This window comes from Berghia stephanieae, chromosome 1, assembly GCF_034508935.2.
Source record: "Berghia stephanieae isolate SIO BIC M18660-M18661 chromosome 1, UCSD_Bste_1.3, whole genome shotgun sequence".
NCBI lineage: Eukaryota > Metazoa > Mollusca > Gastropoda > Nudibranchia > Aeolidiidae > Berghia > Berghia stephanieae.
The window spans coordinates 113,712,188-113,737,383 of NC_088360.1; the positions used below are offsets into that span (position 1 = coordinate 113,712,188).

Genomic DNA, 25,196 nt, shown 5'->3' on the forward strand with positions numbered 1-25,196 from the left:
ACAGCTCAAGTGCCAACTATGCACTGAGTTATCGCTGAAGCTTTAGAAGACGGTCATCGGATTGTTTCGTCACAATCACTACCTTGATGAATATATTAACCAGTCATGGCTGATAGGTAAAAAAGCCTCCTTGAGATCTAAGCAATGATAATCAAGAAAATCAGCCGATAAATAAAAACGTTGCTTAAAAAAAGCTAAAATAAACAAAAGCAATTTTAAAAATCAAATTTATTCGTAAAACAGTTGGTTTTCAACCGATTTTTCTGAAATAAAGACCAATGTTCTTTTTTTCAAGCTGATTTCAGCAATGCGACTTTCAAATTCCTCACAATTATATTTTTTCTTTTAGATTTTAGCTATTAGACTTTGCATAAAGTCACGGAATCCCTTGACGGCTCGTCGCGTCCAACAGTTTGACCGGCCAGGTTAGAATAGACGGTGGACATCTTTTATGAGGTTTATGAGGTATTTAATACACCATTATGCCTAAAATAACGGAGTGGGAGTTTTAATCGACAACACAAGATTATTTTCATGACACTATTATTGTTTCTATGATAAACTATTTTGTTTTGGTCTACCCAATATGGCGGGGAGCTCCACCCACTGGCATCAACTTTGCGACTGAGCGAGCGAAGCAGATTACCTTCCATACATACATTGTTATTCTAAATGTATCGACCCGGCTTTTAAGAATGTAAACAGGCTGATACGTATCGCCGACTTTTAGGGGCAATAAACATTATATTCTATTTTTACTTTTTTTCTTTCCTCGCCAGTATAAAATGGCGTTGCATGCCTGATGGCCCCCAATTATTCGCATTGGTGTTCAGTGTCGCTAAGGTATGTGCAATTATTTACATTTACTGTCCAGAAATATTTGTGAATAGATACATCCTTATCACAGTCTCCGTTTATACAAAGTAAGCGAACAAGTTTAATGATAAATAAATGCATCATCTTGGCAAAAAGTTTCATTCCTCGGACTTTGCAAAGAGGTCATTTATATCGATCGATATTTTGAAGGACAATTTTTCAGGCCAAAATTTTAAACGGACGTGTTTTTTTTCAGAGTACAACTGAACACGTTAACACGTACACAATTTTGACAAGTGAATTCTGCCAGATTTAATGTTGAACCAGCTATCCAATAACTTCATTGTGGACATGGACATTCAATTTAATAGAGGTCTTTTTTGGTTGGGCCTGGCATTCTGTGAATTAAATGGTGATTAAATAGATAGCTTTATAATGCTATATGCGCCGTAGCTAAGTTGTATCCTGTTATCTTCCCCGAGACAATGTTTAAATTGCCCACTTTGTGGCGCTGCACTATCACGGCAGACTCCTGGGTTATCAGTGCATTAACAAAATTGAAATAATTCCTCAACACTAATTTGTTCATTTGGAGTAATAGACGAGTTTTTCTTTATCTGTAAACTTTTGACATATATGCAACTTATATGCATCTTACGCCTAACATCTTTGCAGTCCTTTCTATTAAAATACCGATTTTCTCCCCTCAATTTCCACACGACTTTAAAAGCACACAAGACGATAGAGAATAAAAATTTCGCGTCGGCGATGGGGGCTCGAACCCGCGACCTTACTGGTACGACAACTGGAGGGTTCGAGCCTGGGAGTTGTCGTATCAGTAATGTCAAACGACATTGCATTTTATTGACCTCATACTGGGACAAAGTATTCTGCTGCAAAGTAAAAATGTTTTAAATGTTTTAAATCCGAAGAATGGAATTTTTGACATGTTTGAAAAGTTGAATTAATCGATATATAATATGAAGTTGAAGTTTTTCTGCTCAAATTATGAGAAAGATGTTTTGTCAATGTACTGCAGATCTTTTGATCTTAAGCAGATTTGAAGATTTGGTAGAATTATATTGTAATATTATGTTGCGTAAAAAACAGCGTTAGATCTATACTCGTAGATAAATAGACATATGGATGTTTATATGGATATGGATCGATGGATAGATATATAGGTGGATAGATAGATAGATAGATAGATAGATGGATGCAAAGATTGGTAGATAGATAAAATAAAGATGGGCAGAGAGAGCGTATGCACGTAAATGGATGAGATATATATTAGGTTAATGGTTAGATAACTAGGCGGAGAAAGAGAGAGAGAGAGAGAGAGAGAGAGAGAGAGAGAGAGAGAGAGAGAGAGAGAGAGAGAGAGAGAGAGAGAGAGAGAGGGAACGCTAGATAAAAAAAAGACTGTCGTGTTTTTGCATGGCTTGTCAGGCATAATATTTTTCCTCATGATTAAGAGTCTCGCTCCAACGTTGTGGACTTTTCACATTCCATTTATAAAAGGGGGGAGTTACCAGCATTGCGCCCATCGCCCTTAAGTGAGATGGCTGAATGATAACAGCATTGCATTTACAATTTACTGGACGATCCAGTTTTGGGCCCCGCTGTTGGCTTCTTGATTTTTGCAATCGTTCAATAACATTTTTATTCAACGCGTTCAAAGCATTATTCAACGATTACGTATTTACTAAGAAATGATAAGATTTTTCAATGAGAGGGATGGAAAAATATTAATATTTTCACTATCTTTCAATAATCGGTCAATTAAAGATATACCATTATTTAGGTATCGAAAAATATATGGGGGTCAAAAATCAAAAGGAATCGTAACTTCTAAACAATTCCATATATTGTGAAAAGCCCAGATATTGACCTGCTTTATATGTTAATGAAAAAGAGATCAAAATTTGTTGAATAGTTTTTACATAAGAGCATTTTATCTCCACATGTCTTGCAAAAACCCAATTATGAGAAAATTACAAAAAAAATAAATATAATAATAAAATTTGAAACAGAGAAAATAAGTGAAATTAGGCAGATACTGCGTTAACTTTACAACCTCCCTTCTCCTCTTAACATTTTCTTGCGCAGCATGCTCAGCCCTATCCAACCTCTTTTAAACCCTCCCCCCTAAAACTTCTGAAATGTATGACTGTGCACCCAATCCCATCTAAAATATCCTATTTCCTAACAATCTAATATTACACCCCTCCACACCTAACAAACAAGCTATGGCATATACTTTTTTTTAACCTGACCACAGATGCTTAGGGCACTCGAGCCAAATCATGCTGTGGAGTTACTAATTTGCGTTGACTCACACAAACCAAGAAGGATCTCTCTAACAAGACTTCGAAGCTCTATACAAATGTACAAATGTTGATGAAGAGAGCACTGTTGTTAATGTCGTCGCACGTGAGAGAACGAAGACGCTACCTTCGCAATAATAGCATTGAACCGTTGAAGACTTGCTGATTTTAACCATACCAAATAATATGCCTTGATTTAATAATAATATGATTGAGAACAAGGACGTTGTCAATGCAATTTTCCATCTTTGTTTACGGATCTTTTGATTTGTCTTCTACCCCTGTCCTCATCATCATTTTATCTAGGCATTTTTGAGGCTACAAAGATCAATATCAAGACGGTACATATTAAATCAAATTCATAACTCGAAAAAAAATTGGATGGAAAAATTAATTTTGACCTCATATTTCACTTATTTTTGCCATATCTTTCCCCTAAATGAGCCTCATCTTTGCAAAAACACCCTCAAACCTGGGACTGATATTTGACTCGGGTTTCATTGGACGTCGATTCAATGCTTCTCCTTTTCTATGAATCAGTCAAGTCTTTAAAATGATATAAAGATGACAAGGGATTGAATGATCGACAAATCTTTTGTGTATTTCAGGTCAAGGATTTGAGCTGGGGTTTCTGACATCAGGAAAACATGGATTTTAAATCGTAAGTTGAGACAAATCTGAACATTCTAATCATCATCATCATCATCATCATCATCATCATCATCATCATCATCATCATCATCATCATCATCGTCGTCGTCGTCGTCATCATCATCATCATCATCATCATCAACATCAACATCATCATCATCATCATCATCATCATCATCATCATCATCATCAGCAGCAGCAGCAGCAGCAGCAGTATCATCATCATCATCATCATCGTCATTATCATCATCGTCACCATCATCATCGTCATCATCATCATCATCATCATCATCATCATCATCATCATCATCAGTAGTATCATCATTATCATCATTTTGTATCTGATTTTTTTACGCATCAGATCTCTGAAAATTGTGCTTTACATTAAACAATTCCATTCCACATTCTAGACGCTCCCAAAGAGCCATCGTGATCTCCATCATCCTGGGATGTTTGTTGGTCAGCGTTGCTATCATCTTTGCTGTAGTCTGGATTACCAACGACGACGACGACGACTGTAAATCTCCAAGTAAAGTAATTCATTATAAATCAGGAACAGGCTCGTATAAATATGCAACCGTGGCTTCAGAGGACAAAGTTTGTTCTGATATAGGAAAGTAAGTAAAACTGGCCTCTTTCCCTTTTAATAATACATAAAAGCGAAATATTATTACTTTTAAATGGACTGGTAGTTCAATTGATTATCTGTCTATCTTTCTATTTATATATCAAGCCATTCACATATAGTTCACATCTCTATTTATTTGTCTATCAATTCATTAATAATTATCTATTTTTTATTCTAGTTGATTTATCAACAAATCAAGTATCCACCATATTCATGTTTAAGAAGAAAAGTCATGACATTACACCTTCTACTCTTCCGGTTCCAAAATCATTGGAAGTGTGTATTTAAACCAGTCTTCTGAAGGAGCACTAATAATGAATAGGCTGCATATTGAATCATAATAAGGTGACATAACTCTTTTAGTAGCAGGATGTATAGGCAAAATCTAAGGGTAACGGAACGTAAAAGAGCGAGGATGGATGATCTTAATTGATGACCAGCATATATCTATTTAGACTAGAAAATATGACGCCAACACTTTGAAACCAGAAAATCATTTGCACCAGGTATGTATTCAGTCCTCCTGAAGAGTTCTTTTACATTTCCAATGAGATAGGAACCGGTTTTTTGATACGGCACTTTCGTGTCCTATTTCTACAAATATTACATCATAATACAGCTAAGAAAATCAAACAGAGTTGCACGGAAAACAAGAATCGAGTATCCGTTGTGGTCAGATAAAATGCAATATCTTTTTTTCTATCAATTATCCAAACTCGAAAACAAATTAGAAAAGAAAATATGACTCATGACTAATACACGTATATGCTTTTCAAATTAACTCAATTTTCAAGAAAATGCGACTTATCACGCCCATTCATGGAGCCACAGATATATTTATTTAAACACAAACTATTTTTCAACATTATAATTTCAGTGAGATACTTGCCAGAATGCGTGGAAATGCAGTTGACGCTACAGTGGCAACACTGCTTTGTAATGGTCTCCTACATTCACAGAGCTCTGGTATCGGTGGGGGAGCTTTCTTTGTCATCTATGACAAGTAAGTAAGGAATTTCTAGAGACTTGGTAAAGTGGTGTATAAGACTAAATGTGCGGTCTAGTGGTATGATACTCGCTATCGGATCGGAAGGTCTTGGTTTCGAGCCTCGCTCGGCGCATAGTTGAGTCCATGGAAAAGGCTCTTTACTCACATTCTCTCACCGTACTCAGGTGTAAAATGAGTACCTGGCCGTTAACAGCGTTGTCTCTGTCCGAAAAAATTGTACTTTAGCCTAACAGGCGTCATATCCCGTCCTAAATGTTAAATGTTGTTGTTGGCCAGGGACCTGTAGGAAAGCGCTTTGAGCACGTTTAGTGGATATTGCACTATATAAAAGCTCAATCTTTAATTTTAAAATGGATTAGGGAAGTAGGGTGGGGAGGGGCGGGCTCAACGTTTCCTTTGTACTCAAAAGTTGTGGCATTGAGCAAGTCATCTCCCTTGGCTCACTTTGCATTAGATACTTCAGGTAATCTCAAACTTCCATAATCATTTGTCAGATGAGGATTCAGCAAAAATAATGGAATGTGTATTTTATAAAGATATAAGTACCTTTTTCCATTTAAAAAATGGTATGAATATCGTAATGCCAGACATATTTGAAAATACTTTATTTATAAACAACTCATTTAAAATATCTCTTTTTCAAACCATTCTGACACTCCATCGTACTTTCAGTAAGGTGTGTAAAAAGGCGGGGGTCCCGGTAGCTCAGTTGGTAGAGCACTCGCTTCACACGCAAAGGGACCGAGATCGATCCCGGGTGCAGTCGAGATATTTTTCTGACCCCCTGTCTACATAGCAGTGAATGGGAAGCTGGGTCTGTTTGACCTGGCGGGAAGTACTTGCAATAGCTAGCGTCCTATCAAAAGGATATCAAGCAATTGCTAGTGTACGCTTCACTCTATAGAGTTCGGGATAAACTCCCGCTTCATGGGCCCAATGGCTCTTAAGGACTGAAGGACTACACAAGAAGGCCGTGCAAGTATGGTATGAATTCTAACCGATCTAACAATCTTTTACAGTATAAATACCAATGGTATTTCTTGTTACATTAAATGTAACCGGTGCATGAGTATGACCTTGTGAGATGTAATCGAAGCGACCGCTGCAAAATAAGAAGGAAGAAGAAAACCCAAGCGGAATGAAGATATTATATGGTATTGTTCGGACAAACTATAGGAAAACCTACATATCGGATTATCTCTTTCTCACGATAGAAAGCTCAACTTTGTGCGAGGTATAAATTAGGTTAGGATACTCTTGTTCTCAATCACAATATTGAACATTCTCTTCGAGGTCCTTATGGACGGTAGGATTTCCACAGGCATTGTCGAAACTTAATTTATATGAATGGTAATACTTCTTAAAGTAGTCATTCGGAGGCTCATGAGGCAAACGTTCAACCCGGTTTTCGTAGCGCTAAAGGAATAACAGCATTTGTTAGCTATCCTCTGGACATGCCGCTAGTCTAGTAGGTCGGAGAAAAAAATAAATCCCTACTGTACTTTTGCGTGTGAGGCGAAAGGTCTACCAACTGAGCAATCTGGATCTCCCTCTCTATAATGAATTGAATGAAAACAATTATCTGTATTGTATTTCCAGGAAACAGGGCTGGTTTGCAATAAATGCCAGAGAGACAGCTCCAGCCGGTGCCACCAAAAACATGTTTGCCAAAGAGGAAGACAGAATCAAATCTCAACTAGGTTGGTTAAAAATGTATCATGCATTGATCTCTGACCCATACCTGTTTCTATTGCTCATGTGGTCGTTAACTCGATTTATTCACATGAAAAAGCAATTGTTTCGATCGCTGGTCGATTCAAGAGTTTTCTTGACCCCTTTGTCCACACAGCAGAGAACGTTTAATTCAATGGTTGTCAAACTGGGGCCCGCATGTCGTTTGGGGGGATTGGTCAATGTTACTTCAAAGTTTCAAAGTTTATTCAATCTTAGGCTTTCGCAAATAAATCACACAATTTGATGACAACATACATGAAAGTGGAAAAAAATGGTAAATGGAATCAAAAAATAAACTGATACCATTAATAACCACACAAAAAATACAACAATCGTAATACCACCAATACGTACAATAGTAATAATAATAATAATAATAATAATAATAATAATAATAATAATAATAATAATAATAATAATAATAATTTAAAAAACTAATAACAATAATAACAATAATAATAACAATAATAATAATGATAATAATAATGATAATAATAATAATAATAATAATAAATAATAATAATAATAATAATAATAATAATAATAATAATAATAATAGTAATAATGATAATAATAATAATTAAATAAATAATAATAACAATAACAACAATAATAATATTACCAGCATTATTACTACCACCACCACCACCATTACCATTATCACTACCACCATCACCATCATAATAACGTTTACTATCTGCTTACTACCCGTCTCCAACCCTCCAGTTCCTTTTCCGCCCCAGCTTTTGAAACCATTCAAAAGTACTACGTCATCCTCATACCTCATGTTCTATGGTGCCTCTCGCCGACTATAGATATTCGCCATACCCTGCAATTTCTAAGCTGGCTCTCAGAGTATTAGTAATTTGTTGATTCCGGGATCGTGGATAGCTCTTAGGGTAGAGTCACGCTCTCCCCGGCCAGGCGGAGTTGTCGTACCAGTAGGGTCGCGGGTTCGAGCCCCCATCACCGCCGCGAAATTTTTATTCTCTATTGTCTTCTGGCACTTTCCTACTCACTTCATTTCTTGTTGTTATCAACAATAGTGTCTGCTCCATTCACTTTTCTGAAGTAAAAGAACCGGTCTCATTACCGGATCGAGCTCATGCTTTTTTTTTTACTAACCCGTATCAATCAATTCAGTATGGTTGCTATAGGGAACACTTTTGGAAGATGTTTTAAAGTGCAGGAAGCTGCATTCATGGTATATTTTTTTAAAAATCAGTTATTACATACCGCAATGTTCAATTACTTTTGCATAAATGGCTTTACAAGGGACATCAACACTTAACATGAAGAATAAGATGTAGCACCAGTAAGGCTCTATGAGACAGATTACACCTGAATGCGGCGGAGAATGTGATTAAAGAGCATTCCCAAGGATTCAAAGAAATAATTTATCTTTCTTTACTTTAAGAATCGAATACATAGAGAGGATGTTCACTTTGATGAAGTTCCGCATTCGTATCAGATGAACCACGATAAGACCCATAAAATGTTTCTTTATTTTAATAATAAATCATATTATGGTTTTTGATTGTGATTTAATTATTCTGCCATACCCTGAAAATGTTTGTTTGTTGTTGGTTTTTAAGGGTTTTATTGCGCTTGCAACACATTAAGGTTATATCTGTGCCAGCAAAAAGGAAGAAAGTTTGATAGTAAAAAGTTCTAGAATTACAATTAAAGCACCAAAGAAAAGGAAGATGAAGGGGAATTGATTTAAATAGGGAACAGATGGAGATTCCAAGCGCACATTATCAATGTATTTAGTTTCAGATCACCTAAAAGTCTCGTCCAGACACAAGCATAGGTCCGCACTAATAGGAACACACTCAAATGTTTACAAATCACATATAATATGTAAACAATACATGATAAAGTGCATAACAGAGAGATGATGTACAAGACAAAAAAAAATAATCTCCCAAAACTCTAACTGTACATTCGACTGTTTCCCTCCCAGCTAGGGCATCCGACCAGGGCCAGGACAAAACCAAGTAATCTCATCCCAAGACAAAGACAGAGGGCAATGTTGGAAAATTAATAGGGGGATAAAAGGCACAGTAAGTGCCTCCCTGTCCACTATGGGAGGTCAGGAATTCCACCCAGGACCGTAACATTAATACAAATGAACTGGAACCAAGGAAATGGTTGGCCTGGTATAACTAGCTTGTTTTAATAACGTGAATATTCTATCTAGCTTATTTTACATATTATCTTACTTTTCAAGGTGGTTTGGCCGTAGGAATACCTGGGGAAGTGAAAGGCTTGTATGAAGTCCACAAGAAGTTTGGATCTGTGGATTGGAAGACATTAGTTCAACCGACATATGAGCTTGCCAAAGACGGCTTTCGCCAAAATTACTTCGTTCATGAACAAGTGGTCTTACTGAAAAATAGAACAGGATTTGAGTAAGCTTCTTCTTCTTCTTCTTCTTCTTCTTCTTCTTCTTCTTCTTCTTCTTCTTCTTCTTCTTCTTCTTCTTCTTCTTCTTCTACAACAACAACAACAACAACAACAACAAGAACAACAGCAGCAACGCCTCCTCCGCCTCCCCCTCCTCCTCCTCCTACTACTACTACTACAACTACTACTACTACTATTACTACTACTACTACTACTACTACTACTACTACTACTACTACTACTACTAGTACTACTACTACTACTATTATTATTATTATATAACTACTACTACTTCTTTTCGCTCCTTTTCCTCTACCTCCTCCTCCTTCTCCTCTTCCTCTTTCTCCTCCTCCTGCTCCTCCTCCGCCACCTCCTCTACTCCTTCTCCACCACCTACTCTTCCTCTATTGTACTGAGATCAGTTCATGAAGCATTTTCTCACTGAGCTCCTAACAACCAAATTAATCTCTCATTTCTCCATTTGTGCTTTTGGTTTTTACGTACATCAACCTGGGTTCATATCTTACCAAACTATTTATATCATATTACCGATTTTTTTCTTCATTGTTGTGTTTTGGACAAGTTTGAGCCTTTTACGTGTTTGTTCGTTTTGAAGCAGTCATAATTTTAATACTCACCATTCAATGCTTTTATTGTAAAAATACCAATTAGAATGGAACGGTAATAATCAGAATAGTCAGCAAACACAAAGCAACATGATAGAGGGAGAATCAAGAGAAAACAAAAGCATTTTTGTGTAATTGCTGGTAGATTCAGCAAATCAGAGATCCGGGAAAATAATATAAATGTAATAGCACGATGGACAGATAACAAGGAAAAACAACACGAGCCTGAAAGTAAATATAAGATTAAACAGACTCATCATTCAATCAATATGGTTGTGAGTCATGAACAATTCATGACAGGAAAAGAATCGCCACAGAAGAATAATGCAAATCTCCCACACTTGGCACAGAACAATAGTGAAAACAAGAACTATTTTTTATGCATTTACTGCCTATAATAAACTCTTTTATCAAACGTAGAGAAAAAATTCCCATGGTGTGAGCTTGTTATCCGATATGATGGGTTATAGGACAATAATCCCAAAACATGAACTGCTAAAGAAAGGTGCTAAAGAATGAACAAGCAGCATTTAAAAGAATAATTGTGTCTTGCCTCTCCCGCAAGTCCCTACAACGACAACATAATCACGAGTCTGATTGATTAAATGATTCAATTACTGATTGATGAATTTTGGATATCAATAATATAATACAAGGAAATATATTTGGCTACTGCTCACCGGGACTGAGATCCTGTCTATGCATATCAAATGTGTATTAAAATTTTACACGTTGCTTAAAGTTCAGCCTGCAGTTTACTTTTAGCAACACGAAATGGTAAAAGTTGCATTTAGCAGTGCTGAATATGGCGGTGGCGTAATATTAAAAAGAAACCACTCCTTAAAGTACATCAAAGCTTACGTACTTGAAACATTTCAGATTCTTTCTTGATGACAAAGGCGAACCTCTGCCAGTGGGGAGCCTAATCAAAATCCCCAAACTTGCTAAAACGTTTGAGATTCTCCGAGACGACCCCATGTCTTTTTACACCGGTGATTTGGCTAAGGATATTGCACAGGATATCCAGGATGCAGGTAAGAAATTCGGATTTTGACATTTATGACTCACATTCGTATAACGGTGTAATATCGGGCGAATTTGGATGTTCAAAATTGAATGTTTAGCCAGAGATCGATACGAGATTATGACGAAATCTATCGTGTTATGTAAGAAGAATATACCCATGTTCTTTAAGTGACGGCTATTATTTCTGATGATTTTAACCTTAACCAGTTAACTGCCGTACTCTGGAAAAAACTCGTATTTAAAAATTTGGCCATAAAACTCGGCCTTCAAATATCAGTCGATCTAAATGACTCTCATCTTAGGAAAATCTATAAATCTGGGACTTCGACGAATTTTCTGGCCAAATTTTTAAATACGTGTATTTCTAGAGCACGGTAGTTAACTGGTTAAATTCTGTTTTGGGTATCTGCTGTAACCCGACACGCTCTATGTATTATCATCATCCATAGTGGCTTGTGCTCTTGAGCATGTTGCGGGTCAGCTGTCTCCACCTATCACGATCCTCTGTGGTCTCGTGAAGTCTGCGTTGTTTTTAAAATCACTTTTGGCCATTTTAGGTTATTCAACTATGTCATTCTCTGTCTTCCTCTAGCTCTCTTTCCTTCGATCATCCCAGATGTTACCAACTTTTCTATTCCATCTCTTCTCCACAGTTGTCCCAGCAATTGAAAATGCCTCTTTCTGATGGTCTATCAGTAATCTTCCTTTTCTCACCTTTGCCAGCACTTCCTCGTTCGTATACTTATCTGTCGATGATACCCTCTACTATACATCCATATCTAGGGCATTTTATGTTAAGCGTCCAAGTTTTACAGCCTTATAAAAGGGAACTTATAAAATATGTTTCCATTACTTTCAATCTGGTCTTCAACTTTAGGCGTTGTTTGACACAACTGGACGCAAATACATCTTTTACTGTTGCTATTCTTTGTTTTATATCCTCTATGTCTCGCGTCATGAGTAATGATAGTACCTAAAGATTTAAATTTCTTTACTTGTTTGATGGACTCTCCTTTACTTGACAAGCCAAAGGCCACGTTGTTGTCATTATTTGAGACTACAATGCAGTGGGTTTTCTTAACATTTAGTTTCACGCCCATCTCTTCACTTTTGCTAACCAGTATATCTAAAATTTTCTGCACTTTTTCTGGAGAGTAGGCCATCAGAGTGCCATCGTTTGCGTATCTTATGTTATTCATATTCTGCCCGCCAACGACGGCGCCTTTCATATTGCAGTGGGTGTCTTGATGTAGACAGAAATGGATTCAAGAGATGAATCTTATTCATATTCAGAAGGTGATGAAGCAATAATATGTTTATATGGGTATACAGAAACTATGGATCTTTATATTGGCTCTCTATCGTTGAATTGGCACTCAATTTCACAAAGGCCTCCACACCTCACCTCATTCTCCTGACAGAGGAGGTCGTAGACGAGACAAAAGAGATAATTTTCCAGTAAGAGCCCTTCATCCAGATCTGTATTCAGCTTTCCTCATTAGTGAGCTATCATGGCTACTTATGGTAACATTTTAAACTCAAGTAAAGTGTATTATATGGTATTGTTCCGTCAACATTATTTAACTTTATAGCAGGATGTGCTGACAAGTGAGATGCTACAATTACTGATTATGTCAGTGTTACTAACGACACAGAGACAAACATATTTTCATTATGCCAAGAAATAATTTCCTTAGCATCCAATGGTGAAAAACACGTCCAAATGTGTCCCCTAATCTAGCCGTTTTCTACGTTACTGGCTCAAGCGAATTGTTCGGTCTTCCCATTCGTTTAAGATCAAACTACCAAGCAAGAATTTGGTGAATTAGTCTTCACAAAAATTTGAAGCCTTTCTCCTGATCGCAGATAGGAGTAGTTTACAGAAACTCGGGCTGCTGGGATAAGTGTGTCATATTTAAATATTTTTGCTCCATACAATTCATGAGCGCTATAGCACCATCCCACTTGAGGAGAGAGGATGCAACACAGAAATGGATATCCAGAGCTGAAGAAGATAGTGGAACTCCTCTGCAAACCATATATACAAAATTGCGCCCCCAACATCAAGACTAAAATCTCGTTCACCTTTCTACCTATCAAAGAAAGAAAACTACAACACACAAGAAGCCTGGTGCGAGGAATGGAAAAGGAATAAACCAACAGGAGGGGAACTAATTGAAGATCCCTGTAAAAGTCTCCCAGGTCTACAGGATCAACCAAGAAAATACTGGGTAGCTGCAAATAGACTACGGTCAAAACATACAAGAACAGCTGCCAACATGCACAAATGGGGGCTCCAAGAATCACCAACATGCCCAAAGTGCAACCAAGCACCACAAGATGCAAACCACCTCGTACTAGATTGCCCAGAGACAAAACTTGAAGGGGGATTTGAAACCATCAACAAATGTGATGATGACTTCCGAACCTGGATTGATACTTTGAAGATAGAAGTGTAGCCGAACGATACTACTGCTACTTAAAAATAACATTCAGAAATATTATTACTCCCAAAAGATTCGACCTACTCTTTGGTGTATTCTTACATTCCAATTCTTTCTTTTTAGATAACTTAACTAGGCTATGTAATATTTCACCAATTGCAAAGTTCTTACTTTTTATATCACTATAAACTTCTATTGATTGATTTTTTACATGACTCTAACATTGTTTTCAAGAAGATGAGAGCATGTCCCAAAACTCATAATTCTTAAAATAGCACCACTGAGACCACCACTCTGTGTTTCATATACCTTTACCAATTACTGTTTCCTTGAGTTAAATATTTATATCTCTTTTATGAGTTGAATTTCCGAAAGACAGTTCAAAGGTATTTTTCTCAAAGCACGCATTTTGGACATTGTCGCTTCTCGCACTCAGGCAATTTTTCTTGGAAAATGCGATTCAGTCAACTACGAGCTTACAAAAAAAAGAAACATTTATTCATTTGATATAATATTATTACACTTATAACAGTGATGTAAAATACATTCATTGCTTCTTTGATTTTGAAATGCATCTTTAGGAGGGATCATTACCTTTGATGATCTGAAGAACTACAACCTCACTTGGAAGGAAACCACAAAGATGACACTGCCGGGAGGCTTTACTTTGTATTCCATGCCTCCCCCTGGAAGTGGTGCTATCATCAACTACATACTGTCTATATTATCCGGTAAGATACCATTTGTGAAAATAGAAAGATTTAACCTATTATTAAACACTCTTTCCATATTTCAGGATGTTAAAAAGGCGTCACCTCTGCTTGAAAGCCTGATGTCTAGAAGATTAAATGAGTAAGAGCTTTAAGCCTCCGGGAAATCATGAGAATAAAAGTACCTTTGCGTCTCTACTGTCTTTCATAGTCAAAGAGGCCCACGGAGCAGACGCAATTTCTCTTACAGTAATTGTTTGATACATCTTTGAAAACAAGTTCAGTCTAGAATTATTTGCCAGACTCAACAACTCAATCATTTGTGGTGGACAATTTGGTCAGAAGAAATCTAGACTGATCCTGGAACTGATATCAACCCTTTTGCTTGATAAGCTTGGGCTCTATCATTTGAGCTGATAGTGACGTTCGTCCTTAGCCCCCTGGGTTATGTTTTCAACAGCTAGGTGAAGGATTTGCTAGTAAGAGGCAGAGTCTTATCATCAGTGTCATTATTCATATCCTGATCTTGGCCTAATTATTTATTGTAATACTATCAGGTTACAATTTCAACGCTGACAGTATGAGCACAGATGAGAACAAGATTCTTACGCACCACCGTATCGTGGAGGCAATGAAATTTGCTTATGGAAAAAGATCAGCCCTCGGCGATGAAGACTTTGTCGATGTTGCTGAAGTAAGTTAATTCTTTCCAGTCGCGTGATTATGAGAAAAAAGGAAATCAACTTTTCAATTGCACTATCATTTCATCTGCAAACACATTTTGAGTTTTTGAATTTGATTATGAATATAAATAATTGGTGAAAATATGCATTCAAATCAACTTGACAACTCTGTATGTTTTATTTCTCCTTCACTAATAGTGTCTTCGTCGTTGTCGTCATCATTATCATAAGAAACCATCATCACCACTACCACCACCAGCAACAATGACATGTTCTTTTTTCTCTCAACCTTCTTCCTCCTCCCCTTACACTAATTTTGCCACTATAGAATAACGGGAATTTGATTATTTTTATCTTTATTATTTTTACTACGCTGCTGTCTATTACTGCTACATACTACTACAACTACTATTACAACTACCACCACCACCACCACCACCACTACTACTACTACTACTACTACTACTACTACTACTACTACTACTACTACTACTACTACTACTACTACTACTGCTACTAATATACTACTACTACTACTACTACTACTACTACTACTACTACTACTACTACTACTACTACTACTACTACATACTACTACTACTACTACTACTACTACTACTACTACTAATACTACTACTACTACATACTACTACAACTACTACTGCCACTACTACGACTACTACTACTAATACTACTATCAATATTATTTATGTTACCCCATTTTCTTCACGTTGTTTTTCTTTTCGTCATCACCATCATCGTCATCATCATCATCATCATCATCATCATCATCATCATCATCATCATCATCATCATCATCATCATCATTATCATCATCATCATCACCATCTTCTTCTTCTTCTTCTTCTTCTTCTTCTTCTTCTTCTTCTTCTACTGTTTTATTTTTACTTAAACGTATCAAATTCCTCAGGCCGCTATACATTTTGTCCTAGACAGAACACCTCACCATCTTCCATTTAAAGACAAATGAAATACCACAATCTTTCCGGGGTCGGTAATCGTGTTTTCATCTAATTCCCTCAGCTGGTTGCTAATCTGTCATCAAGGAGTTTCGGCGAGGAGACCAGACAACGCATTACCGATGATAAGACTCAGCCTCTTGACTACTATGACTCATACTTCTACAACCAACAAGACCATGGGACTAATCACCTGTCTGTCATAGATGGAGAGGGAAACGCCGTGGCTGTGACCACCACCATCAATCTTTTGTAAGTTTTCTATTGTCTAATTAATATGATAGAATAAAGATAAAGAAGGCACCTAACGGGATAGCGTGGCACAACGGTATAATATTTGTTCAATAAACCCAAAGGTATCGAGTTCGAATCGTCTCCATGCTGCGTGGCCGTTAGTAAGTAACCGTGCCCTAGCTCGTTTTGTGGCGCTGTTAAGCAGCTGATACCTGAGTTATTCCAGTCTTCTCGCCCAAAACGCTTACTAAAATGCTCCCCTAGGGATAAATGAGTAGAATATCTAACGACTTTTATTATTGAAACAATATGGGTGATTCCTGTAAAATCAGACATCCTGTTTGATGGATTATTTATAATCCTTCATGGTATGCTAAGGCAACGGTTTCTAACGGTGCATTTGCGAAAGGGCGTTTAAAAGAATTATTATTGAAAGAAAAGTAGACTGATTTACATGTAGCCTAATGCAAAGTAACTTAAAGAGAGGTGCGTGAACCTCATTGAGCATGATTTCGTCGAATCGCAAAAAATGTGCTTCTTATGTTAGTATTCCTTAACGAATCAATTTTATTAATAACTAATGCTACAGCGAAAATGATCTGAAGTTCTATTTGCTCAGATAATACTAAATGTTTGTAACAAAATTAGCACATGTATACGTCACATTTACCGCTTATCGTCAGTAGAAAATTATCAGTTTACTGGCTTCTCGAAAAGATCAACAAACATTTCAGTGACATTTCGCTGATTGACTATGCTGGCTGATTTTAACAGCTTATCGAGACACCTTTCACATATAATATAACGTGACCCCAGCCCCGCAAACATATAAAATTTTGTAAGGAATATTTACAACTTGGGCTCAAACTTACATTTGTTGGGACGATGACATAATGGGAGAAATAGACATAGAGTCGACACCTTGTTTTCGCCTGACCGCGTCAAATAAACCAATTTAAGATAATAAAAGACCATCCTGAACGCTAAATGGTATTATTTATGTCTTCTTTCAAAAGATCACAAAGAATTCGTTGACTTGACGAGTTCTGACAAGTGAACATTCTCTGAGATATACAATTAAAATAGAAAGTTTCTTTTATTAAAATGCCACCCCCTCCCCCAAATAAATAGGCCAAATGAAATGACATCTGTCACCAAATTTTGTCACATAACCTGCTAAAACGTAAAGAGCACCACCAACGCTCATTTCCTAATAACGTATTCATATAATTAATTATTTCACAGCTTCGGAAGCACCGTGGTTGGAAAACGTACTGGCATTGTATTCAACAACGAAATGGACGATTTTTCTACTCCTAACCTGACCAACGCCTTCGGATTCCTTCCATCTGCATCCAATTTCATCGTGCCTGGCAAACGACCTCAGTCTTCTATGAGCCCAACAATCGTATGGGACAACAACAAGCAAAAAGTGCGAATGGCAGTTGGAGCAGCAGGCGGATCAGTAATCACTTCTACAACTGCCAAGGTTGGTACATTTTATTAGAGCTTTGATATCGTACAATATCCGAACACATCTTCTCATTTTGGCATAAACTTACATACTTCTCCGACCCCGCGGCTATCTGAATTCTAGCTCTTTTGGTCTTGTGCCAAGTTGAATGTTTTTGTAGTTGTTCAATGTGCTAACTAAACGCATACTACTAATACTTGAAATTGGCTGGATGAATGTGCGTCTGAGATTTTTGCCTAAAAACGCTCACTTTATCAATGCAGCTTCATAAATTTGGTTTTCAACATACTATTAATCGAAATTTATTAAAGCTTTTTTTCTACTTGCAATATCTTACTTGTGATCGTGTGTTTGGGCAATCGCCCGATTTAAAGCTTTACGTGACCACCACGATTTTGAATGAAAAGCCGCAAGCGTCTCTTCAGTTTGCTCCACGTCTTTTGCAGCATAAGTAGACAGGGCGTCAAACTTCAAAATGATATCGTAATCATCAGTACAATCAATGATGACGTCATACACAAAAGAATTTTACAGTGTCAAGGCAATATTTCAAAATGAAATCAATTTTCGAGAATCATGTCGGACAAAACCAAAATAAATTACGATTTGTGTCAAAATTAACTTCTAATAGCTCAGCTACCAAAGGGTGCACAATGCTAAAACTTGCATCAATCAAAAACTTGATTAAATTTTGTACAAATAGCAAAAACCGTTTGATGAAATCTTACATAGCTCTCGAGTTATTTACACCTACAATATGTCAACAAAAAACACACACTGTATATTGAAGATCTTATAAAGTGGGCTAGTAGGGGGAATTAGGTCCAAAAAACCCTTGATTGTGCAAACAAGGTTGAAAGCATGAAAATTACATATGTTGTAGAATATGAAAAACCCTATAATTTATGATATAGAACCACTCTGAGAGATCAGTATTAGTTGAGATACAAGGTTTTTAAGATTAGAAAATTTTGAAATGGACGACAATAATTTCTTTCATTTTTATTGTGTAAACTTTCGAGGCAAGCCGACAAAAGATTGTTTTACGTCATCCTTTGGATTCCCATTGGTGACTATTTTTAGCGTCGAAGCGGATGTTTTCCTTTCCCTTTACTTTCGATTCACGAACCATACAAATTATTTAATCGTAAATATTATTCAATTTCACTTGTTTTAAAGGACGTCTAGCGAGCAATATTCTATAATAATATGGGATTTTTTCTGCATCTGATTTAATAAGTATAATCAATTGCTCTAAAACGGACGGGCAGACGGAAGACGAGCAGAGGGGTAGACATAACAGACTAGCAGAACACAGCTCAATAAATGCCGATAACCGGTGTTGACAAAGGACAGTGCTCCTTCTCCCCTCCTCTTGTTTTCTTTTCTTTCCAAATATACTCTGCTATAATCATTTTACGTGAGTTAAAACCTATTTCAGTCAAACTTGATGACAGTAAAGAGTCAGCATACCACTTACATTGCTATAATTATCATCATTATCATCATCAACCACTATGACGCTGTATTGTGGCAAGTTATTTACTTTACGTTATTTACCTCAAAGGGACAATGGGAGAATGTTCTATTTGTACTGTTGTGTCCTTATGTAAGGCGCTGCACACATTTTGCCTGCTGATGATGTGTCTTTAACAGAAAGAACAAAAGAAAGAGAGAGAGAGAGAGAGAGAGAGAGAGAGAGAAAGAGAGAGAGAGAGAGAGAGAGAGAGAGAGAGAGAGAGGATTATGAAAGAATATTGCATATGCCTAATAAAGGAATGCGTTTGCATGATTTCAGATACACATACAATAGCAAAAAGAACTGCTCCCAGAGACTGGGACAAGTGTTTGATATGCCAACAAGATAACACAGACCGTTTATAATGTCCCTCTAAATGAGATTATTGAAAGTTTAAAACAAAATTATACTAAGTTGCATAAGTATTGTCGTGTAAAATTTAATGCCAACAAAATTAGGCGATTAGAATTAAAGAAATCTAAAAGAATTGCTTTACAAGATTTCCAAACTTCGTCATTTGACTTGGAGGAGTCACCGAATGAATATATTTCGCAACCCACGAGAACAATGAGACAACGTTCAACATTAGAGATTGGCTATAATAAACAAACGTGCTTTTTAAAAAAAAACATGGAATCGGGAGTACTCCATTCTGTAATGACAACAGATATGGAAGAAATTATTCGTGAAATAGCGTTATCTATAAAAGATTCTGATATGTTGTCATTTATTGCCGGAGGAGATTTAGTCGCTCAGGAGGCACACTACCGCCCTATACCATAAAATTTGTTATGCACGATACTTAAAAAAACAAGCTTTAAAAGATGTCACTGCTGATGATAATCATGATGTCACAGTTCTTGAAAGAAGTCGAGCTTTTGCTAACATTATATCTTTTATAGAAGAGAACCCTGCAACAAATGTATCGATCGACATGAACCACTGTGGAGCTTATTTCCAGAATTGTCAAAAGTGTCCCAAAAACTCATCAAGTGTTCATGTAAGAGAGAATTTATCGGCACCCGATGGAAGTGTTTAAGGTCCGGTTTGCCTTGCACAGACTTATGTATATGCGGGGTGTGTGTGTGTGTGTGTGTGTGTGTGAGGGGGGGGGGGTGTTAGGTCAGTACAGTAATGAGTAAAATTCTCTCTCACTCTCTCTCTCTCTCTCTCTCTCTCTCTCTCTCTCTCTCTCTCTCTCTCTCTCTCTCTCCATCGCTCCCACTCACTCCTCTCCCCCTATCCCGATTTTATCTACTGGTTACAACACGAAATAACCATCAGTTAGCTACCGTAAATAGTTACCGGTGTATTTAAAGTTTTAGAACGCACATTGTATTGTCGTGGTTATTTCCTCGGATAAGTAATGCTATATAGGAAAAAATAAAAGTGCGAAACACGCACTGTTAAGATAAATTGCCAGAGTGGTTCTATATCAGGTGTTATTTATACGGGTCATAGCTACCTATATGCCAATTTTCAGGATTAAAACCCCAATGTGCACGGTTTTAGCCGGATTTTCCCTAATACAATGAATATGAAGAAAATATATATTTTTACGCAGTTATTTCCCTTGTTTAATATAGCTGTAATAGGTAAAATCTAAGGCCTTAAACCGATACGTTATGATTGATTGCCAGAGTGGTTCTATATCAGATATTTTTTCTATGGGTCTTAGCAACCTGTATGCAAATTTTCATGCTTTCAACCCGAATTTGCACGGTTTTAGCCTAATTCCCCCTACTAGGCAAAGACGTGCCAAAACAATATATTGAAGATCTTATAAAGTGGGCAAAGACGTGCCAAAACAATATATTGAAGATCTTATAAAGTGGGCAAAGACGTGCCAAAACAATATATTGAAGATCTTATAAAGTGGACAAAGACGTGCCAAAACAATATATTGAAGATCTTATAAAGTGGGCAAAGACGTGCCAAAACAATATATTGAAGATCTTATAAAGTGGGCAAAGACGTGCCAAAACAATATATTGAAGATCTTATAAAGTGGGCAAAGACGTGCCAAAACAATATATTGAAGATCTTATAAAGTGGGCAAAGACGTGCCAAAACAATATATTGAAGATCTTATAAAGTGGGCAAAGACGTGCCAAAACAAGAGAGAAAATTCTGGTCATTAGACCGGGTAGTCAACAGGTCTGAGGTTCGATCTTCAGTCGAGACCGTCTGATTATTTGGGTTAGTTTTGTTCTTATATTTTTCTTTCTGCTTTGTCTGGCAGTGTTTTACACATTTTTAAAGATCTAAATCTTGATTATAATATTATGTGTGTTATTGAGGAGAATGAAGACTTGTTTCTTAAAGTTACAAATATCAAAATTTCAAAATTCTGCTCATTTTAACTTTAAATTTCTTTTTGGTATCTTGCTCACGCTGACAAAATACCATTTTGATTTTAAAATAATTGTATCTAAATAATTTCAGCTAATAATGGATGTGTTATGGTTCAAGATGTCCATGGGAGCGTCTATGGATCTGCCAAGGATTCACCACCAGCTTATGCCTAACAATATCTTTGTGGAACCTGGTTTTCCAGAGGTAAGTCATTATCTCTTATGTGTTCCAAAACGACTTTGAGTACGGGCTTTGTTTAACTTCCTATGTGATTTTCTATAGAATGTGAGTGTGTATATTTGCGTTTGTGTTTTCCAGTAATATATCTCATAATATGATCATAAGCCTAATTATCATTTCAAATCATAAATATTTGCATTAACTCTGCTTCAAGAATTGGACCTTTACACAATGTTAAAAGACCTAATTATCATTTCAAATCATAAATGTTTACTTTAACTTTGTTTCTTGGTCCTTTACACAATGCTAACATCACTTCATTAAAGTCTATAGTTAGATTAATAATGATAATGATGATGATGATGATGATGATGATGATGGTAATAATAATAATAATAATAATAATAAATAATAATAATAATAATATAATAATAAATAATAATAATAATAATAATAATAAATAATAATAATAATTAATATAATAATAATAATAATAATAATAATATATAATAATAATAATAATAATGATAATAATAATAATAATAATAATAATAATAAAATAATAATAATAATAATAATAATAATAATAATAATAATAATAATAATAATAATAATAATAATAATAATAATAACAATAATATATTTACAGGCGATACGAAACGGTTTGGAAGCAAAAGGTCACATGATCAAAGAGCAAGAGAACTTGTCACAGGCTCATGGAATCGACAACAATGACAAGTCTATGGATGCAGCCAGTGACTACAGAAAGGGAGGCAAGCCAGCAGGATACTGATTCCCGATTTCATTTCTATTTTATGTAATACATTCCAATTATAATTTTGTCTCAGCTGCGATCAATATCCACTATGATTATTTCAGTTCAAGAGAATATAACCAAAAGCTTTGCTGACCTCCAAAAAGGTGTATAGATGACCCACTACCTTAAATTGTGCTTCATTTCGGAGTAAAATATATGTCAAATGTCATTTTAAAGTCAATTTAACCAGAAATTTATGGTGAATGTTAGCTTTTTCTTCTTTAAATATTGTCTAAAATAAAACAAAAATTTAACAGAATTCACTGTTTAGCATCTAAGTCACAAAATTCCGTTTAGAAGCGATAGGTCATACAATTTCAACGATTGAAAGTAGATAGTATGTGTATAAAATTATATGATTTTGGTATCAATATGAAAACTTTAAAGTGAAAAGCAGAGAGTTAATAATTGAAATCAATGAACAACGAAAGAAAAAGAGAACCGTGTATTAATTAATAATCACTTCTATTTGATGAGACTGATTTCTATTTGCTTTCAACCATGTATAGCAGGAATGACTCTTCATTTGTCTCGCTACGTAGTCTTGTGTTGTGCCACTCGCCTTCGGATCGGAAGGTCCTGTGTACCGCTCTAAGCGGCGCATAGTTGAGTCCTTAGAACAAGACTATTTGCTCACATTCTCTCACGGTACTTAAGTGTAAAATGAGTTAGCAGTGTTGTCTCTGGTGGGAAAGAATTGTAATAACGCCCAAAATGCTTTCCCGACCTACATTTTAAGTGCTGCTTTCGGCTAGGGAGCCATTGTCAAAGCTCTTTGAGCACGCTTAGATATTGCCCTACATAAATGCTCAAGTTTAATTTTTGCTTATCTATAAATCACTTAATCATACAAAAGCTAACTCTGCAATCCTTATCTTATTTTCTTTGATCCACCCCACCACCATGGCTTTTACAATAGAAATGATATCTACTCATAGTTTGTCATAATTAATCACGAATAGTTTTGTATAGTGACATAAGGGTACTTCAAATCTGTCTCTGTAGATGATAAATTGTTGTGATATATATTTTCATATTATCCACCGTAACCTGATGTTTACAGTTATAGAATTGTGTTAGGAGTAAACTCCACTAGCTGGATTGGTTAACCCTCTTCAACAGTTCAACAGTTGTGACGTCACTTCCCTTGTAATGACGTATAGTAACTTAGTAACTGATTCTAAACTATCGAAACAATGGCAAACACCCTTATGAAATACGAGCATAGAAGTGTATCTGGAGGAGAAAAACATTATAAATTTGATCATGTTTTGACTTTTATACATTCTGATCACATGACGTGTGAAAAAAATTCTAGCCAGCATGAAGAATAACAAGTACCGATTTTCTTTGTTTAGAACCAAGATGCTGGTTGCTGCGCGGACGTGACATCAGACTATTGAAACATATTAGAAACACGTCACAAAACTGATCCATGTGTGAGATTACACTTTAAAATTCACATTTATTCGGGTTTCCCCTTTATCGACAAAACACGATGAATTAACAATTTTAATATACATCTTTCATTCGTCTTTAGTGTTTCATCCATCGTGTTTTGTCGATAAAGGGGAAGCCCGAAACGTCCACAGTATCTGTCTTCGTTTAATAAATTGAAGCTTACTTTTCAATGCTCATCGTTATTTATTTTCCTTCGAGCTTCAAGCAGCAAGATTTTCACATCTATTCACATAAAGTTCCATTTATTTATCCCTGTGAGATTATTTGTCTTGAGATATACTTCAATGGAGGACTGACTTGTCCGAGGCGTCAGCCGCAGTGCAGCTCTGAAATTAACCAGGGGGCGGGGGGTTAGACTAGCTCAAGACCACAAAGTTTAGTGGGTAAGACTCGAACTTATTACCTTTAGTATGTAAAGTGTAGACTATTTCGCTGTCACTGGCTGTGGCACCATACATTTTAAACTCACTTGTGTTGAAATAAATGTGAAGAGTGTTAATCGGAAGGGCGATATTCCGGTCTGGCAGGTATGATTTTAAGGACATTTATGGCAAGGAGATAAGATAAGTGTACAATAACCAAATTCGAAATTAGGAGGTTATTAATCTGATAATATTGCTTTAGGACTATTGGATCCGCCTTAAGAGGTAGTGACAATTTTCTACTTTCTAAATTATCTTAACGTTGATACCAAGTATTCTTACAGTTATTTAAACGTCTATATTTAAAGCTATTCTTTATATTATCTATTACCATTTAAGTTGTAGTTTGCCTGACTCTGATTTTACTCCCCCCCCCCCCCACAGCAAACAATGGTGCCAAGAAGCATATGGTAGTTTTATATATATATATATTGGTTTCGCTGTTAATGTATAGAATATGATACGAGATACTACAATGTATAGATCTGAATTCAACTCCCTTGTCCTTATACACAATATTATGAAAATAAAGTTTCTACCCTAATAAACATCAAAGGCCTCTTTCGTCTTTAAAATTGAGGAAAACCATATTATGTGACTTGGTCATAACCACCCTTAGTGACAAGCTTTCCATCCGCATCGAGTGGCATTCCAGTTTCTGAGTACCAATCAAAATGTTTTGACTCAACAA

The 25,196-nt window shown here is 36.2% G+C and overlaps 1 protein-coding gene across 3 annotated transcripts; it reads left to right on the forward strand.

Moving 5' to 3' along the window:
- The first annotated feature begins 684 nt into the window (after positions 1-684).
- Positions 685-25,060, forward strand: LOC144962785 (glutathione hydrolase 1 proenzyme-like). Of its 3 annotated transcripts, none has more exons than XM_078896038.1 (13): positions 685-843; positions 3,752-3,804; positions 4,205-4,411; positions 5,300-5,425; positions 7,031-7,131; positions 9,399-9,579; positions 11,080-11,234; positions 14,252-14,401; positions 14,938-15,074; positions 16,108-16,295; positions 17,523-17,766; positions 21,716-21,829; positions 22,455-25,060. In XM_078896038.1, exons 2-13 carry the CDS (start codon positions 3,791-3,793, stop codon positions 22,596-22,598), a joined length of 1,761 nt encoding a protein of 586 aa, XP_078752164.1. In that variant the 5' UTR covers positions 685-843; positions 3,752-3,790; the 3' UTR covers positions 22,599-25,060. The 3 variants fall into 3 exon arrangements, with proteins under 3 accessions (XP_078752164.1, XP_078752165.1, XP_078752166.1); XM_078896039.1 differs by lacking the exon at positions 685-843 and adding an exon at positions 871-923; XM_078896040.1 differs by lacking the exon at positions 685-843 and adding an exon at positions 1,209-1,228 and having other exon boundaries at positions 22,455-22,739.
- Positions 25,061-25,196: the final 136 nt, after the last annotated feature.